Consider the following 19,058-nt stretch of genomic DNA (forward strand, 5'->3'; position numbering starts at 1 on the left):
AAAAAAAAAAAAAAAAAAATATCAAGGAAAGGAAGAATACTTTCACAAAGCGGCGGTATACCCATCATGATTACAAACATTATCCTATCTCTTCAGGGAGTTTACTACTTGGAAAAAAACCCCATATTAGGAAACATGCAACAGGGCGGAAATAGGCCTTTGGATTTTTTTGTCGAAACGACGAGTGGACACAGCCGATCTCGATAGCTGCATAATCCTTCGACGCTGTAAGGTCTTTTCGTCCTTTATGCTTCCATATCCAATTCTGTCGCATTATTTTTTTTTTCTATTTCCCCCATCGTCTGCGAGTGTGTTCCTCCCATCTATCATCTGCTTCCTCTCTACACTCCCCACTCCCATTATTTTATAAACGTCGTTTGTATTGTGTATTTTAGCTTTGAGAAATTACTTCACGACCAGATTCATTGAAACACAGTACTGTTTGACGCAATATCCATGCCTTGTGTCCGTATTTCGTCTTAGCCAGAACGCTGTCGCTGTCGCTGTCGCTGTCGCTGTCACATCTTTCTTCGAGTTCGCGTTGGTTTAACACGGCGCGACCCAAAAATAAATAAATTTTGAAAAAACCACGATTTAAAGCATATTATATAGATGGAGTCTTCAAAAAAACGTAATATTAACCACAAGGTTTACATCCAGTAAAGCTTCAATCAGTGCGATTCTGTAATTGACAATGAAGTTGTTCGCGTTTGGGTTTCTGGCCTTGCTATGGCTGGTTGGGTGTAACGCTCACACAGTGCTGCTTCCAGCTCACGGGCAGCGTTGTTTTTATGAGACCTTGAAATCGAGAGACGAGCTGGCAATCTCGTTCCAGTTCGGCGATAGATCTCCAGACTCAACAGACCAGATGACAGGGGATTTCATGGTGTATGGTCCTAATAGACGTGACATTCTCAAGGAAGAAAGAGACGTTTCCCATGGGGATGTTCGAATCAGCGTTCCACAGGACGGCAAGTTTGAATACTGTTTCTCGAACGAAAGATCAGGTGTGACCACAAAAGATGTGACTTTCAACATAGAGGGCATTGTGTATGTGAATGAGAACGATCCCAAGGCAGACTCGCTAGATGGCGCCGTAAGACAGCTATCGAGATTGACACGCGAATTGAAAAACGAACAGAGCTATATTGTCATCAGAGAAAGAACACATAGAAACACCGCTGAGTCAACCAACGACCGTGTCAAGTGGTGGTCTGTTTTCCAGCTCTTTGTCGTGATCGTCAATTCGTTGTTCCAGATCTACTACTTGAGACGTTTCTTCGAAGTGACCTCATTTGTGTAAAGCTAGTGTTCAAATTATATACCGAATATCATACGAGCCTAAAAAAAAACAATACAACAAAGCGATGGCTATGAATCGTAGTCTTGTGTAGTTATACCAGGTTATCAACACTAAAGTTCTTGTCTCTGGGCTCACTTTCAAAGTCAGAGTAGCAAAAAATAAAATGCCACTTCCTAGAATCGAACCAGGGTTTCATCGGCCACAACGATGTGTACTAACCACTATACTAAAGTGGCTTCTTACGATGGTTCGGAAAACTCAAGCAATACATATACAGGTGAAGTAATCATCTGCTTTTGTTTTCCAGCGATATTCCGACACTAGTTTTAAAGATCATCTTCCTTCAAGTGAACAGTATTTAACGCAGGGCAGCGAGGCCCCCGCATTTGAATGAATTTACCCAATCCATGTCTTCTGGGCATTGTACTAACGATATCCACACATTCGGGGCCCCAAGTTGTGTATCACTACCCTCCTGTGGACATTCACTCATCGAGAAAGAAGAAAAAGCGAGAACTTGAACAAGAAGCTGCCAGTGCCGCTCAGAATAGTGCAGAATTTAGGGCCTCTAAACAAGATGGTCATTTGCAGAGAAAGAAATCTGTGAAGTCGGCGCATCATGAGACCGAGAGTGAAGCGAATTTTTCCATGCATTCTACAAAAACCGAAGAATTCGATACCCCTGAAACCAGTGATAGCTCCGATGAAAATACCAGTAGTGGTTTGAGTGACAGTGACATCTCCACAGACTATGCAGATGTATCTTCTGAATCAAGTTCTTCGGCATCGGACGATGAATATTCTGTGGGAAATGAAGACGTCAGTGGTCCAAGACTATCAATTGACAATAGTGATAGTCTTCAATCTTTGGGCAACTCACTCAAAAGTACGAACAATAGAGAACTTCATGCAGCTGCGAGTAGAGTTTTTCAATATTTGAGTCCCCAGGACTCAAAACGCAATTCTGTCGTTTCAAAGCATGCCTTGAGTCGAGAGCAGGAGGGGCCTTCTGTCAATTTAGACCAAGAGTCTGATGATGAGGCCGAAAATGCATATGAGCTCGATGACCAACATTTTGGCTCTGAATTCCAGGCCATCAACAAAATTCTACGCTTTGATACTGATTTTTTTGCTGAAATCAGCTCACCACCAAAGGAAATGTGCAACACAAGATTCGAGTTGTCGGTTGATGAACTCGTTCTTTTGGGACTCCCGATCCACAGAGATTTACAAGGCAGATGGAGAAAATCAAAAAAGAAAAAAAGTGGTAATCGTTCTCGACCTTCAAACTCCAGTCTCAGAGGCAGGAATGCATCACAGGCGCGATCTGCAACCTCGGAAGGGCACGATGATAATAACGACGCGTTTGTTGAATCGGGATCTACTCACACTGCGTCTGACAATCATAGCAACAAGGATGAGTATCGCGATCTCGAAAAAAGTGTCAATATGTTCCATTTATGCTTTCTTCTTAATCCTCAGCTTGTTGAGTACAATGAGAGAGTTGACGACATGTATCACTACGTGATCTCCAGACTGTCACTTATACTCCGATATGTTCAAGCTAGAACTGGATTTGTAACGAACGAATGTTTTGAAATCCTGAAGACCAGAGATCGCGTCTTAAAGTCCTCGCAGAGGTATCAGTCAATAAAGGGTCAAGGTAACAAGGGAAAGTACCTGTATCAGAAAATAGTGAATAAGTCTCCTCTGGCGCGCATCATCACTCAGTGTTACGATGCCATTTCGAGAAACGAAGTTGCGAGCTTAGAGATTGATGAAGACAAGATGATATCTCTACAGCTTCCTCTCAAAGATGAATTCAACGAATTGCCAGATGTCAAAGTAAATCCGGTTTTACCAGGCTCCTTCTTGACTTCCGTCCTGAACAACAAATTTCTGGAAAAGGACTCCAAAGATGAAATTCACGAACAAATAAGCAAATTCGAAGATGATGACGATCTATTAAACTACGCACTTCTTCTACTGAATGAGCCCATGGCTATAGTGCAAGAACTGCAATTTTCCTCGTTCCGCAATGATGCCACTTCAGTGATTTTGACGTCATTAGTCAAAAACCTGAAGCCAACAGTGCCCTTGCGAAGTTATCAATATATTGTCGACGAAGTTATGGGTGGCCCGAGCTCAGTAGACGGTGAGCGGGAAAAGTTAATTCGGACCAATCTGTTAAGGTCATTGGCTTTGCATTTGATGTATTGGCGCCACGCAAGGGTTATTATACCTCTATCATCAAAAAGCACGTACATCGTCTCCCCGCTTGCTCCTATCACTGGGTCGGTAAGACGACAGTCGAAAAATAGTGAAGTGCTTTCGACAGAAGACAAACCGCTTGTTTTTCAAAATCAAGATATCTTTGCCAAAAAGTTCCCGTCACTGCCCACACTTTCCTCATTTTTGAGTTTGATCTCCTCCTCAAAGCCTAGACCGTTCGGTGTATTCATACCGTCCAAGGATCACAAAAGTGTTTACCTCAATGCATTAAGCTGGCTGATCAGATACGGATATCTGACGCAGTTGCTCACATTTCTGTGGGTCCGCATTGACTCACGCATCAAAATAGCGGTTGATGAAGATCTTGAAAGGGATGGCGTTAAAAGAACTAACAGTTCTAGACAACTCAATACGATGGCTAACGACAACATTTCCCCAGCGGATCATGAAGACAATTTGCCAGATGAACCAGATTTTTATTACTATGAGGGAGACGAGGATGTGTTCAATAGAGCTGACTACACGATCATCCTGAACCCTGAAAGAGCCACCGCTGTTGAAAAACGCTGGCTATATAAATGCGTCGAAGGCCAGTCACCAGAAATTCAGGCCCTTTTCCACAAGTTGGCAAAGTATTTTAATGGAAACACACCGTTGGAGTTAACTCTCGTTCGAGAAGGAATATCAAGACACGAAGTTCGCAAGCTGACACAGGCTATCGGGAAATACTTGGTTGAGATAAATCATTGGTAAAGTGCTTTGACTGCGGTAACTGTTCTAGAATAACTCAAAGAGACTATGATAGAAGAGAATGGGTAAATGAATTAAATATGAACCTGAAATGATTCAATAATAAAATTAGGGATACTCAACGAGTGGAAAGTAATAAAAACGCTGATGACAACGACTTTCAACAACTTTCAAAGGAGTATGAAAAATTACAGCCATAAATCGTTCCGGGAGCCCCAAAGGTGTCAAAATAATAAGGAGTACGATTTCATGGAATAGAGAACGGTGGAAAATGATGTTGAACTATCCAGAAACGGCTAATAATCCAACGAAGCTCTGCTGCCATTGTTGTAATTATATTTCGATTCAACTGGCATATATTGCCGTTGTGAGACAGGTAGGGGGATCATTGGAGCCCCTAAAGCACCGGGAGATGGACCTATATGGGACATAACCATGCTGTGCATGTCTCCGAACTCGGCCGCATTAGCTGCTGGGACAGGATAGTACATGAAGCAAGGTTGATTGGGATTGGCACCAGGTCGAGAAATGCTCCCTGATGAGTTCAGAGGAGTAGCAGAGCCGGCAGTTCCAGCTGGACCCATTGCGTACTCCACGGGGTAATAGTATGACGGGTAATAGTAGGGGTCAAAGGTTGGGTAGTTTCCTCTTTTTTTGTATTCGTCAAGCTTTTTCTTGTAATTAATTCCGCCAGCGGATGTTGCATAATGCGAAGTGCTTGCGTAGCTGGAAGCATCGTTGTCATCGACAGATTCGGAGCCTTCGGAGGCATCTGTTTCTGTCGCAAACGAATGACTAGTGATGTTTTCAGCTTCATTGGCGCTAGAAGTCTCGCCTTTATCATCATTGGAACCGACGTGAGATTTGGTGATCTCAATACTCTTACGCCTGGGGTGAGATTTCAACTTCTTGGGTGCCGTCATAATTGGAATATGGCCTTGTTGCTGAGGGGATAAGACATGGAAGGTATGCATTGGATTATGATAGTTGGAATAGAATGGTGCTGAACCAGTACTAGACCTTCGTTTACCAACGTTAATGGGTGGGGGAGCTAGGTTCAAATGAGGAGGTTGGTATGGCATGCCATAGTTTTCATTCATGGGACCACTGTAACAATAGTTGTCATCGCCCAGGTGGGAGTTTCTGATAAACTTGTCACGAACATCACCGTGACGGCCTTCATTTTTATTTTGATTACCAAAATCGCTACTAGATCTGTGACCTAAATTCCCATGTCTTCTGTATTTCTTGGAGCCACCAATCTCCCGGTATTGAACATGCATGGTTTTATTTAGGAAAATGGCATGATTTTCCATTTCCAAAGCTGCTGCTGCTGCTTCCTCCGTTGCAAACCTGATGAAGGCGAAAACGTTATTAGGCTTGGATAGCAGGTTGATGTCTAGGATGGGACCATGCCTAGAAAATCTTTCTAACAAGTTTTCTTCCGTGGCCATCGGATCTAGTTGACCGACAAAAATTGAGTTTTGGTCGATGCTAATGTCTGATCCATGAGTACCAGTGGGTACACTGCTGATTTCAAAGTTTGAAGCATTGGGGGATTCATTTGGTACAGCCTCTGATTCTTCTGGAATGACCAATTCGTTATCAGAATTTAGTAAATTCAAATGAGGAGCAGCCTCAACGTTTTGAGCCCATTCGACAACCCAATTGAAATCGGCTTTGAGGGTCGCAAATGCACGAATAGCATCATCACGGAACGCGAACTGAATGAACCAAGCATTGCTCTTGTTGAAAGCGGCTTGAAAGTAATTTTTTCTGTGAGGGTATTGATCTCTGCACGCCACCAACTGCTCCAATTCTCCAAATTTACTCATCAACTGGTTGACAATGGCAGCTGAAACCAAAGCACCGGAAGCCGGTGCTGGGTATCTGCTCTTGTGGCTAAGAAACAAAGTGCGGTTCACGCGCGCGGGTTCGCAACGAATGGTTCTTCCGTTGAGAATGGTTCCTTGGGCATTGTTCAGAGCCTTTTTGGCATCTGCGTCATTGGTGTATTGTACAAAGGCGTAAGGCCTATTGGCTGGATCTCTTAGCACTTTCACCATGGTCAATTGGCCGAATTTTTTGAAGTTTTGTGTCACCGACAGACAAAGCTCGTCATCAGTGAGAGCTGCTGCAAGACTGGCGACAAAGACACACGAAGATGGCCGTCCACGGAATTTAGCAACTGCAGGATTCAATTGTTCGACAGTGTTCTCCGGTTTGCCGTTACTGGTGGTATTGGTATCTACGTCTTTGACGGTCCCTAAGGTTACATGCGGCTCGTCATGCGGGGCATCATCAACTTCTGCATCTTCTTGTGCTTCTTCTTCTATTTCCTCCTCCTCCTCCTCTTCTTCTTCTTCCTCCTCTTCTTCTTCATCAGAACCAGATACCTCTGTGGGCAGAAATTGAGCAATGCTGTAACTAAAGCCCGGGGACAGAAGCTCGTCTTTGACACTATTGGTTGGGGTATGGATCACCGACGACGAGTTTTCTAAAGCGGTAGCCATGACGTCGTTGTGGTTTGTGGAGTTGAATCGTTTCGTTAATAGTGATTTGGTTCTAACGGATTCGTATAGTTTCGTACGAGCCGGTTTAAACTGTGAACCCACAGCGAGATGGTGAAGTAAACCGGGTGTTATCGGGCAGGACTTTTCAGCCGTGGTAGTAATGAATCTCTTGCTGAAATTCGCTTGGATCAGGTGTCACTAGTGATGCCCAAAAAAATGAAAAAAGATTGGTTTTTTTTTTGTTTTGGTTTTTTTGTGCCACAAAAACACAATAACCGCGCGATGTTTCAATCGTGGTTTGCTAAAGTGTGCGATATAGGTTTTCTTTGAAGGGAGCCAATTTGAAGCAACTGGAAGCTCGATCTAAACAATGGTTAACAATAACTGAACGCACTAAATCACAGCCAAAAGACGTCTTATTACACAACTTTTAGTTAAACACAAAGTCCTCTCACAAGTCCTCTCACAAGTCTTCTCACGGATCTTCTCGCAGATCTTCTCACGATTCTCTCGTCACAATCTTTGTAGCACAAGTCTGAAACACACGTCGTGAAGTCCAAATCATTTCAGAATGGCACAACGATCTAACTTCCACAGCGACTCCCAGAGGTCCTACATATATAGTCATTTTTCTGCCCTAGTACGTGTTTGACCCTGAATCTTATGTGCTACGCCGATTGCCGCCTCGATCCCGACCTGCAACGCGTGTTTCTGAGGGGCTGTTGTCTGCAACGCCCCTCAAAAAAAACGGCGTGTCTGATCTCTCAGAAACTGCCGTGAGATATGTCACATACCAGTTTTGTTTCAGATATTTCTGCGGTGCCTTCTGTGTCAGATAAATCGGAGTATGCTCTCGACGCTATGGCGCATTAATGTTGGCGTACGTGCGCCAACTTATGCGCATGACAAGTGTAATATCATGTATTGTCATGTATCATTATGCAAGCTTCGCATGACACTGCATGATATCTGCCGATTTTAGATGACTTTCATCAAATAGGCACCGCATAGTCTGCGTATACAGCACCGTTTTTCTGCGGCTCATGCACAATGGCGGCACCTAGCTCCGAGGAAGTGGCGACAGATACGAAGCGACACGGCACAGTCTCTGTTCGAGCAAACACGTGTCGGGGTGGTTTCACCCCTTTGTGGTATGTATCATGTTTCGGCGGGTTGAAACAAGCGGATCAAGCGGATCAAGCGGGTGAACACAACACGTCTTGGAAACATGAGGTGAGGCGTTTGTGTGTGTGTGTGTGTGGTTTCAATGGAAGGTTTGCAAAATAAAGCTTTCCACTCCTCCTTTCTTCCCCTGGTGTGTGCCTCACAGAATACCATGTGAATCGCCGGAAGGGGACTTAAAGCCATACATGGGCCATTATATGAGTTTTAATTTTCTATTGAGACATATGTCGTTTTGTACGGAATGCTTGTTATGTAGAGACCTGCTGAACAGAGCATAGTGGGATCTTGCTAATGTTCACCCATGTAGACACCTTGGTGGTAGTAGCAGAAAACCTCCTTTGAATCAAGCCTATCTTCCTCGATATTACGTGGTATTCATGTAGGTCTGTCCTGTACTTTCAATCACTCTTGACGAAGCTCCTGGCACTCACCTCCAACGCACTTGGCAAACAGCTAAATGCGACATTGAGAGACACTTTCATTTCGCTTAATCAACTGTCATAGTTCGATAGTACCTAACCTTATAGATATACAAACGTCTTCCTTTTTTTTGAGAGTGGGCACACGTCCCCTCGGTTTCCTCTCTCTACTCCCACCTCGCCCTTCTAAAAGGGCAAGATGACAGGATCGGGTCCCAAAGGAGTGATACCCAATGGGTTGACTCTAGGGTGGCTTCTGGTGTAGTGGAGCTTGATATGGTCGAAATTGGTTGTCTCGTGGAACGCATCGTTGTTCCAGTAAAGATTTCTTAGCCACAAGTCCAGGTGCTTGAACCCACCTCTGACGGTAGACAAGTTACATTTAAAGTGTTGCACGTAGACCGGATCGAAACGCACGATCGTAGGGTACAACCGCACATCCGCTTCCGTCAGTTGCTCATTCAGCAAAAATAACTTGGAAGCTGCATCTTTCTCTCCATACTTGTCCACCGCTCTTTCGTAATTCACCCGTAAGATGTTCTCGAGCTTTTGCACGTGTTCAAAAACGTTAGAGACCTGCTTTTCGTACACTTCTTGCGATTCTGCAAATCCGCTCTTGTAAACGCCGTTGTTGACGTTGTCGTAGACCCAACTGTTGATTTCGTCGATCTGGGACTCCAAATCCGATGGTAAAAGGTCAATTGGCTCCACCTTAGGGTCTGCAAACTCGTCAAAGACGCCGCTATTGAAAATACGGATTATCTCTGAACTCTCGTTGTTCACGATCGTCTGGGTTTCCAGATCCCACAACACGGGCACTGTGAATCTGGCACTGTAATCCGGGTTGGCCTTGTAGTACAGTTCGCTAATTCTCTTGTAATGGTAGTTGTGGTCGATGGTGCCGTCTACACCGGGTCTTACGGAATCATTGCGGATGCCGCTGGTAGGGTTAGAATGCGTTTCGCCTGGAACCCCACTGAACCCATAGGGACTCTTGTATTCGCCCTTGGTGCTCTCCTCGTACGGCAAGAACCGCCAGCCTTGGGTGTCCATATGCCAATGAACGACAGACACACCAATAACGGACGTTAAGCCCTTCAGCGCTCTCGTGATAAGCGTCCGGTGTGCCCATGGACACGCCAGCGAAACATACAGCCAGTACCGACCCTTTGCAGGCTTGAATACCGAGTGTGAAGGCGATATAGTGTCTCTGAAAGTAGAGGCCTGTCTTTTAAAGGACCCGTCTTCTGAATTGGCCCATTTCGTTCTGTCAGTCATGATGAGGTCTAATTTTTAATGAGCTTTGTTAAGACTGTGCTTATACAATGTATTCAAACAGAGAACAAACAACAGTTAGACAACTAGCTCCGTAGCTTTAGTGAGCTGGACGCTGCTCTTTTATAGTCGTTTACAGGGGGAGCGTTTGATTATGAACGTCTTAGTAAAGACTTACGAAACCCTTACCGTGTATGTATGTGTGTGTCTCCCCTGTATTACTGCGCTGTGTAATTTTACAAATTACACACCTTTAAAATAATAGATTACGTAAACAATTTGTCATAGTCAATCACATGACTCTATGAATACACACACACACACAGAAAATACAGCTACCAATTCAAGAAGGACAATAAACGATAGACGGTGATAGCGATCAAAAAGGTCATCCTGGTTCGACGCCGTTTACTTGCGAATGTTTTTTACATGGTAATGTGCCGCTGTACGGCATGAATTGCCCGTTTTGACGTCTTTGCGTTATATGTTGTGTTTTGAAGTGGCTAGCATGGCTCAGAAATTACTATTCAAAGTTTCTGGCGTGTAAAATTATGTGGTTTACCCACAACAGTTAAGTTTGCCGTCCAAAAGCATTCTTTCACCCGACTGCAGTTCACATGTGGTTTGTGATTCTTGCGAGACGAATACGCACGCAGATCATGTTCAAGCGACTAGCAGAACAGCGCAACAACTCTGCGTTTACAACTATTTGTTACTACGATTGATGCTGCTATCGCTACTGCGATTGGAATTGCTATTGTAAGAGGATGATAAAAGAAGGGATATCTGTACAAGACCCCAGAAAACCATTTTGACATCGTGAAAAAGTCAAAATCGTATATACATTCTAGGAAAATTGAACGTTAGTTTCACTCCGCTGTCCACACCTCCAGCGCCACGGCTTTTTTTGGCAAAGGAAGTTCTATCTAAAAGTCGGAGGGTATTTTGAGATTGGTATTCGAAAGGGTAGCTGGATAAGTTGTAATTTTCAGTGAGCTCGTCGCCTTTTATAGAGCTATAGGAGAGGAAAAAATTGACATCTTGGAAGAGTCGGACGACAAGTAGTCTTATACGAATGAAGTGAAGCTCTCTTAGGGCGACACACTCTCAACACAGGGCACCCGCTGCTAATGCTATTTGTTCCCGAGAGTAGTGGAATAACTGGGTAAACGTTTTGATTATAGTTGGTTCATTATTACTTAATTTCTATGTAGAGAGGTCATTTTCATTTCGCACTTCTCAGTCCAATGGGGTGCCGTCCGTGAAGCTCTCCTCGAGGTCGTCCCAGTCGTCATCCACATCCATTTCGGTATCACCGCTTTCATGGTTAGGCAGGACTTCCAGCTGGTCAAGTTCTTCTCCGTGACCGGGTTTGAACACAACCCTGACAGTCTCCTTGTCTTTGATCTGCTTCTTCAAAATCCTGATCGCCATCCTGTTGAGGATCTCGTTCTGGATCAGGCGGTTCAATGGTCTGGCACCCATATCTTCTGAGTAGCCATTCTTGGCCAAAAATTCTTTAGCTTCTTTCGAAACGTCAAGCTTGTAGTGTTTGTCATTTTCCTCGAATCGATCCTCAATTTCCTTGAGCCGTATGTCCACAATTCTGTGAATGGCCTTGGGCGACAGCTTGTTGAAAACAACAATACTAGAGATTCTGTTCAAAAATTCGGGTCTGAAATGCTGTTTCACTGCACCCATAACCAACGTCTTGGTGGTGTCGTCAACACGAGCGCCGGATTGAGAACTCAAGAAATTGGCACCCAAGTTAGAGGTCATGATGATGATCGTATTGGAACAGTCAATGGTCTTGCCTTGTCCGGACGTCAATCTGCCGTCGTCTAGCATCTGCAACATAACTGTGAGAACATCGGGATGGGCCTTTTCGACTTCATCGAATAACAATACAGAGTATGGCTTTCTCTGCAACTGGTTTGTTAGAAATCCACCTTCATCGTAACCGACATAGCCCGCAGTGGTACCCAGTAGCTTTGAAACCGAGTACTTTTCACTCAGTTCGGAGCAGTCCACTCTGATCATGGCGTCTGCATCGTTGAACAAAAATGCAGCAATTTTCTTAGCCAATTCAGTTTTACCGGAACCAGACAATCCCAAAAACAAAAAGGAGGCTGGCTGTCTGGGGTTGGCTAGTCCCGATCTCGATAGTCTGACTGCGTTGGAAACGGCTTTGATGGCCTCTAACTGGCCCACAACTTCAGATGCGAGATGCTTTTCCATATGGATCAGTTTTTCGTTTTCCGATTCGGTCAGCTTGTTGACCGGAATACCCGTGAGTCTAGCGGCTGTTTCAGCAATGGTGTCACTATCGACAACATTCTGCACCATTGCACCGGATCCTGCGCGTCTTTCTTCTTCGGCAACCTGATTTTCCAAAGTGTCAATCTGCTTCTTCAAGTCGGGGATCGCGAAGTATCTCAAGTCTGCAGCAGTGGCTGTATCGTAACGACGCTCGGCATCTGCTGCTTTAGTTTCCAGATCTTCCAATTTCTTCTTGGCTCTGGTCAATTCTTCGTGACCCTTTTTCTCCTCGTCGTAACGCTGTCTTAGAGGCTTCAAATTCTCTTGCAAAGAAGCTTCTCTCTGTCTAGCCTGAGACAAACGATCTTTTGTAGTAGGGTCGGCTTCTTCATCTCTTTCTAGAGCTTTAATTTCCACTTGAAGAAGCTGTAACTCACGTTCCTTAGAGTCTAGCTCCTCGGGTTTCGAGTCTCTGGCCACTGCGACACCAGCGCATGAAATGTCGACCAGATCTAGTGCAGAGTCAGGTAATCTTCTGTATGGTAAGTACCTTTTACCTAACTGAGCGGCAGTGACAAGGGCACTATCCAAAATTCTTACACCGTGGTGAATTTCATACTTCTGTTGTAGCCCTCTCAGAATAGCAACTGTCTGCCTCACGGTGGGTTCTTGAACATCGATCTTTTGGAATCTTCTCTCGAAGGCACCATCTTTTTCGACAATGGCACGGTACTCGTTGTTGGTGGTAGCTCCGATGACCTTCAATTGGCCCCGCGATAGAGCTGGTTTCAAGATATTGGCAGCATCGTCCTTTCCGTTTCCCATTAACATGTGGATTTCATCGATGAACAGAACAATGAGGGTCTTAGACTGTTCGATTTCCTTCAGCACACCCTTGAGTCTTTCTTCGTAGTCACCCTTGTATTTGGCACCGGCAGTCAAGGCGGCTAAGTCCAAACTGAATAGTTTAGAGCCGAACAGAATGCTTGGCACGTCGTCATCGATGATTCGCTGTGCAACACCCTCTATGATCGCTGTTTTACCGATACCGGGCTCACCAATTAGACAAGGGTTGGACTTGATTCTACGGGCCAAAACACGGATTGTACCTCTAATCTCCTCTTCTCTACCGATGACCGGGTCCAGTTTACCCTGGCGGGCCTGTTCCGTCATATCGATAGCATATTTTGAAAGGTACTCTAGGGCCTCGTTAGTGTCTGCGCCGCGAGAATCTATTTTTTGATTACCACGAAGCTCAAGAGCCTGTTGTTTTACGGCTTCAATCTGTACTGCCGCTTCTTTGAAAATCTCTTGGATGCTCGAATTTTGGAGTAGAGCGAAAAATAGGTGGTCCTGTGCGATAAACGAGTCTTTCTGTTGTTTCTGGATCTTGGCAGCTTCTTGCAAAACTTGACCCAAGCTATAGCTTGGAGAGATTTGAGAAGGCGCTGGAGTTTGCTGAGGAATTCTCACGAGATGCTTGTTAACACATCTGCGGAATGCGTCGTAATCGTATCGAGCCTTCTCGATCAGATTCTGCAAATAGGACTTCGATCCATCTTCTGGGGTTTCCACGAAAGCTGCTAACAGATGCACAGGTTGTAGCTGTGCGTGCTGGTGATCTTGCGCTAATTTTTGAGCAACGGTCAAAATGCTCAATGCCTTTTCTGTAAATTGCGTTTGGTCGTCCATCTTGGATATTAGGATTAGTGACAATCAAATTGTAGGATGAGTTCTTGTTAGTCCTGAGATGAACTTTCTGCAAGAAAAATGAAGTAAATGTGAAAATGAATGCTGCTCAAAATTCCCTCTTATTTATACCCGACAATTGGATTAGAATCTCGTAATGACAAGCTCCGTGGTCGTGAGTGGTTTATTCCAGCGTGTACCGGATAAATCTAGCACCATCCTTAATTTCAGAGATTTTTCTCGTATATACTAGAAAATCCGTGCATTATTGTCATTTTGTACGTATGTGTCGTCGAAGCAGTGACAAGGTAACGACGCTATAGGTTGACCAGGGTTCAGTAGAGGGAGGCTCATATCGTATTCTGTTGATAGAATTAATATTCTAATTGGACAACATGCTTATTCTTCACGTTAAAGCGAATTGGCGTTCTTGTATTTCGTGACACCATGAGTTTTCGGTAAGAAACTTACCGTTTTCCCGCATCACCACCGTGTGGCCATACCAAAACTATTCATAACTGATGATTTATTCTGGGGTATAGCCAAGGACAACTTTAGCAGATATTGCACAATCGCTGTTGAAATCTGGTCAAGTTACTTCTGATGGCAATTTTTGAGATCTTAAAACGAGCTTGGACCAGAGTCTGGATTCAGAATCATTGCGTTTTTTTGTTTCCGAAGAATTGATATTTGCCTCAACGGAGTGGAACGATTGCTGATAGCCTTTGTTTGTTTTGCAGCAAGTCCCCAAAGCTACTAAGCGATTGAGTAACAATTAATTATATCGAATGTCATTATTGATGAATGTAATAATAAAACAGATTAATCATATGGCTTGGACAAGTAAGTACAACGAAGAATCTCTTGCAAGCAGCCTTAATGCCCTCTTAATGGATGCCAATCTAGCCTTGGAGCCTATGAAGCTCGCCCTGTGTCTGAAAAAGAATAGTTAATCTCATAAATAAATAAATAATTTGTTAAATATCTGCGCGCACTTCTGCGCTTAGCTGCCCCGTCTGTCCTTCTGTTAGAACACAAGTTAAACCATGAAACTCTCACCACATCCGCAGGTTCCCTTCGAATTTGGATTTTTAAACACAAACCTAGACGACAACCTATCGTCGATCCAGTCCATCTCGCTCCCCACTATGCTGAATAATGCTTTAGAATCTATCACCACTTTAACGCCGTCTTGCTCCACCACTTCGTCGAACTTCCCTGGTGCCGTTATGAACTCCAAGTCGTACGTCAGGCCCGAGCAACCTCGGTTTTTCACGCCTATTCTGATCAGCTGTGGTTGGGGCTGGTTCAGCAATAGTTTCAAATGCAATAGAGCGTTAGGGGTGAGAGATATCAGCGCCTTGCGTGGTCTCAATTTTCTCTTTGGTTTTTTAGTTTGTTCTGTGCGTTGTGCCTCGATTTGGGACCCGAGTTTCTCAGCACCTTCCTTGATATGACGATCAGCTTCTTCATGTTTCTGTTGCAAAAGCGCCTCTTTAGAGGGCATAGAGTAAGTAGACCATTTGGAGGAGCCGTTATTGGACTCTGATGGACCACTTTGTTCGCTTTGGCCCCTCACTTGCTTTGCACTGTCGTTTTTGGGGGGACCAGTCTTGAATTTGAAGCTCCATCTTTCTGGACCTGCACCATCTAATACTCTGTGAGAATGGTTTGTCTGCATGTAGCGTCTAATTCCGTCATTGGTAGAGCTCAGGAGCCTAAAATTAATTGCTTGCTGTGTAGAAGTTTCGAGCTGCACTTTACGGCAGGCGATATATCTCGATGCTGGCAGTCGGCCAAGATTTGACACAGTTTGACCACTCCTCATAATGACTGAGAGTACAGCAGCCGAAGGGTGATAACTTGACTGATTCAAGTATAAACGGGTTACTTTGCCGTCGTTTAAATTCCTCCTTTCCAGCGTATTGCGAGAGGTTGCTAACTCTTGTCAGACAAATCATTAGCTTTCATTTTACCAATATTAGCTGAACCAGGACTGGGGAAGAGTACGAGTAAAATCACGAGAGCACGTGTGAAATGACGAGTACAGCCTCGAAGAGATTTATTCAACTCCAGCGCTACAATGGAGCTCTGTGAGCTCAAGATTCACCACTCTACTGATAATAATAAACCATTATTTAGACAACTCCAACTTGCTAGTCATTGGAAATGTAAAGCCTGATTATGGGGCTATGTGACTGGTATTTTCGGTGAGCATCGTGCGACGCCCGCCGCAGTAAACTAACCATGTTATACAGGTCTACACGTGGTCCAAAAATCTACTCGAGTCTACTCTTCCTCAGTCCTGTGCTGAACCGTGGCCAGGTAGTATTTATATAGGAAGACTGTCATATTAGAGTTCATTGTCTCTAGAGAAGGCGATAGTGATAAACGACACAATACAGAGAAGAAAAGCTTCAAGAAAACACTCAACGGTAACTCAATCTTAATCGACGACTACGGTATGAACCTCGATTGAAAATTCTATCAAGGCGCTATATACAGTTTCGTGTGGCATTTTCAGCGTTTTTTTTTTTTCGTAACTTGTAGTATTATGGGCCCTCCCGGTATCCCGACAAACTGAATCATTACCATGCAAAAAATAAATACTCTCTCCACTTATTAAACCTACATGTATTTCGCTACGTGGCCATATCCTAAGTACCAGTTAAAAATCACAACTGTGCGGTTTCACGCTTGAGCCATCTGTATGTTATGCTCTGAGGTTGAGTGAAAGGGACAATGCTGTGCCAGATTAGGTTGTGATATGCGTTGATCTGAGCCTTTTCCTCCGGGGTCAACATCTTTTCGTTGATGAGCTTCCTGCAGTAAGGCACCAGTGTAAGGTTCTTGAATTTTAAGAATTGACGCTCGCCGAATTTAAGGCCTTCAGCTTTTTCCACCAACATGTCGTTTTCTATGCGAATACCATACTCACCGTCTTTGTAAAAGCCGGGCTCATTGGTTATGATGTTGCCGGATTCAAGCGGGAAACTTTGCAAATTTGGCCTGAAGCCGATGCCGATGGGACCCTCGTGAACGTTCAAGAAGGATCCAACACCATGTCCTGTTCCGTGCCTGTAGTCTAGGCCCTGTTGCCACAGAAACTGTCTTGCTATGACGTCGATGTTGAAACCGGACGTACCCTCAGGGAACGTTAGTCTTTCAAGCGCTAAATTACCCTTGAGTACCAATGTGTACTTTTCTATCTCCTCTGCTGAGGGTGTAGTAAAGTGAAGGGTCCTGGTGATGTCAGTGGTGCCCTCTATAAACTGGGACCCACTGTCACACAAGTAGATGCGGCTGGGGTCGATCATTGCAGAGTTTTCCTCTGGGGGCGCATAGTGTATTATGGCGGCGTTGGCGCCGGTCGAAGAAATAGTCTCGAATGAATTGCCCATGAAATTTCTTTGAGTTTTCCTAATCTCTAAAAGCTTGGTAGCGGCCCGGTACTCATCGATCAGGGCCTCTTTAGCAATCAATTGATTTTCTAGCCATGCAAAAAATTGGACTAAACAAACCGCATCCTTCACTTGAGCGGCATGTGCGTTGGAAATCTCCACGTCGTTTTTTACAGCTTTGAAAAGCTCCAAAGGTGACTGAATCTGTCTATAATGAGTGTCACCTAGGGTGCGCACAATTTCCCAAGACGATCCAGAAGATATGGCAATTGGATCTCTAGTCTTGGAGTATGCTGTTGCCAGCGATGACAAATGCGACCATATCTGGCCATAAGGTTCCACCTTGATAAGATTTGTCTCAAAGTATTCCTTTATTTTATCGTCGTAGGGATCATCCGTGAAGAGAATGGTTTCGTCACCGCGAAGCAGCAGGTACGAGTAAAAAACAGGGTTATACTGAATATCGGAACCTCTCAAGTTGAGAAGCCAACAAATTTCATCCAAGGTAGCGACACAAAACGTCTTGCAGTTTGGTGTCTTCTCATGCAAGTAGTTCAAGACCCGTTGTTTTTTGTCCTGGAAAGTCTCGTTTGTGTAATTTGAGTTCACCAACAGTAAGTCATTGGAGTCTCTAACAGGAACGGGTTCAAAATAGCCCCAAATCTCATCCACTAAATTCTTTTGAACTGGCACCAAACTCACGGTGGCCTTGGTGTCCTGAGTCTTGTCTCGTATCAATTTCTGAATTTTCACCACCTGGTCGTAGCTGATTACTTTTGGGTCGATACCGATCTTGGCCTCCTTCCCTCCAAGCGCTTCAGACATGTCTATGGCTAAGCGGACACACCACTCTGGCCATGTCAACGTATCTTCGCCCTGTCTGAGAAGAGACCAGTTAAAGTCAAGTTCTTGTGAAGCTTGATTGAAATACCGACCATCAGTGCTGAGAATAGATTGTCCCTCTGGGTCGTTGTCGTTGAAGTTGAGGAGATCCCGGGAAATGCAGGCCACCCCAGCGGAGCCAGTAAACCCGGAAATGAACGACCTTCTCTGGTCTGCAAGCGACACATATTCGCTTTGGTGTTCATCCTCACTCGGGACGATGTAGCAACACAAATCGTTTTCTACCATTTTCCTTCTCAGATGCAGTAGGCGTTCTGAAGTGTTGACATATTTGGATTGACATATGGTATCTGACGAATAGATTGAATCTCTGCTTGAGCCAGTCGATCGCATAGAGGGTCTTTTGCGCGAACCTCCCAGCTGTCTCAAAAGCATTGACGACTTTCTATTTTGGCGCGACAGAAGACCTGGCGAGCATGTACAGTTAGCACAAGGTCTGCCAGGTCTTCCCTGTGATACGACTGGACTGCCACCACTGTAAATACCATTCATCGTTGGCAAAGAGCTTTTCAAATTCAAAGTCGAATTTTGGGTCATCATTTTGGACCGTGAACGACAAAACGTAAAGGTTGAAACCGTTTGCTATTTTGCTGCTACGGGAAAATGTGTATTTTGGTGATACAAAACGACCTTGTTGTGACTTGAGTTAAAAGTTCAGTTTTCGGCTTGGTTTTGTAAGTTAATGGGTGCTTAGTGGTAGTTGGTGGGTGAGAGAGTTGGTCCTATTTTTTCCAGGGTGCAGTTCTTGTACGTCGGAGGACGATTTTAAAGCAAGATGGTCGTAGAAAACGATTAAAATTTTGGTGGCGTGACTTGGATGGCGCTACTGTAGACTTTGCAGTTGGGTAGTTTGACTTTTATCAATGTATCGAGAGGTGAACACCTGTAGAAATCTTAAGTTTTGCGCTGTGGCTGTAGTTGTGTACATGTCCTGTGAGAACTGAATTTCGAAATTTACTGACATGCATCACGTGACGGTGCGCGTTGTGCCAAGCTTACGATCTTGGCACAGTGAAGAGCGAAACGAAGCAGGAATTGGGAGAGGCTTGGAAGGTGACGCAGTGGATCGATCGGTGGATACGTCCACTTGAGCAAGTAGATTTCCCCGGCATGGGGGGGGGGGGGGGGG

The 19,058-nt window shown here is 44.5% G+C and overlaps 7 protein-coding genes and 1 non-coding gene across 8 annotated transcripts; 2 read left to right on the forward strand and 6 right to left on the reverse strand.

The window, feature by feature from the left end:
- Nucleotides 1-694: 694 nt before the first annotated feature.
- On the forward strand, nt 695-1,303 carry EMP24 (LALA0S01e13344g1_1; the record flags this gene model as incomplete). The annotated part of the gene is made up of 1 exon (XM_022774716.1): nt 695-1,303. One exon carries the CDS (start codon nt 695-697, stop codon nt 1,301-1,303), a length of 609 nt encoding a protein of 202 aa, XP_022626786.1.
- Nucleotides 1,304-1,467: 164 nt separating this feature from the next.
- On the reverse strand, nt 1,468-1,539 carry LALA0_S01e13366r. The gene has a single exon. It is a non-coding gene; the product is annotated as a tRNA-His (tRNA).
- Nucleotides 1,540-1,693: 154 nt separating this feature from the next.
- Nucleotides 1,694-4,288, forward strand: NPR3 (LALA0S01e13388g1_1; the record flags this gene model as incomplete). The annotated part of the gene is made up of 1 exon (XM_022774717.1): nt 1,694-4,288. The coding sequence occupies one exon, from the start codon at nt 1,694-1,696 to the stop codon at nt 4,286-4,288; it is 2,595 nt and encodes an 864-aa protein (XP_022626787.1).
- Nucleotides 4,289-4,581: 293 nt separating this feature from the next.
- RIM4 (LALA0S01e13410g1_1) lies at nt 4,582-6,798 on the reverse strand (the record flags this gene model as incomplete). The annotated part of the gene is made up of 1 exon (XM_022774718.1): nt 4,582-6,798. One exon carries the CDS (start codon nt 6,796-6,798, stop codon nt 4,582-4,584), a length of 2,217 nt encoding a protein of 738 aa, XP_022626788.1.
- Nucleotides 6,799-8,588: 1,790 nt separating this feature from the next.
- Nucleotides 8,589-9,680, reverse strand: ECM4 (LALA0S01e13432g1_1; the record flags this gene model as incomplete). Its single annotated transcript, XM_022774719.1, has 1 exon — nt 8,589-9,680. The coding sequence occupies one exon, from the start codon at nt 9,678-9,680 to the stop codon at nt 8,589-8,591; it is 1,092 nt and encodes a 363-aa protein (XP_022626789.1).
- A 1,236-nt stretch (nt 9,681-10,916) lies between these two features.
- HSP104 (LALA0S01e13454g1_1) lies at nt 10,917-13,628 on the reverse strand (the record flags this gene model as incomplete). Its single annotated transcript, XM_022774722.1, has 1 exon — nt 10,917-13,628. One exon carries the CDS (start codon nt 13,626-13,628, stop codon nt 10,917-10,919), a length of 2,712 nt encoding a protein of 903 aa, XP_022626790.1.
- Nucleotides 13,629-14,664: 1,036 nt separating this feature from the next.
- Nucleotides 14,665-15,453, reverse strand: ISA1 (LALA0S01e13476g1_1; the record flags this gene model as incomplete). Its single annotated transcript, XM_022774723.1, has 1 exon — nt 14,665-15,453. One exon carries the CDS (start codon nt 15,451-15,453, stop codon nt 14,665-14,667), a length of 789 nt encoding a protein of 262 aa, XP_022626791.1.
- Nucleotides 15,454-16,300: 847 nt separating this feature from the next.
- On the reverse strand, nt 16,301-18,466 carry FRA1 (LALA0S01e13498g1_1; the record flags this gene model as incomplete). The annotated part of the gene is made up of 1 exon (XM_022774724.1): nt 16,301-18,466. The coding sequence occupies one exon, from the start codon at nt 18,464-18,466 to the stop codon at nt 16,301-16,303; it is 2,166 nt and encodes a 721-aa protein (XP_022626792.1).
- Between the last annotated feature and the right edge of the window lie 592 nt (nt 18,467-19,058).

The sequence above is a fragment of the Lachancea lanzarotensis genome, scaffold LALA0S01 (genome assembly GCF_000938715.1).
Source record: "Lachancea lanzarotensis genome assembly LALA0, scaffold LALA0S01, whole genome shotgun sequence".
Classification (NCBI taxonomy): Eukaryota; Fungi; Ascomycota; class Saccharomycetes; order Saccharomycetales; family Saccharomycetaceae; genus Lachancea; species Lachancea lanzarotensis.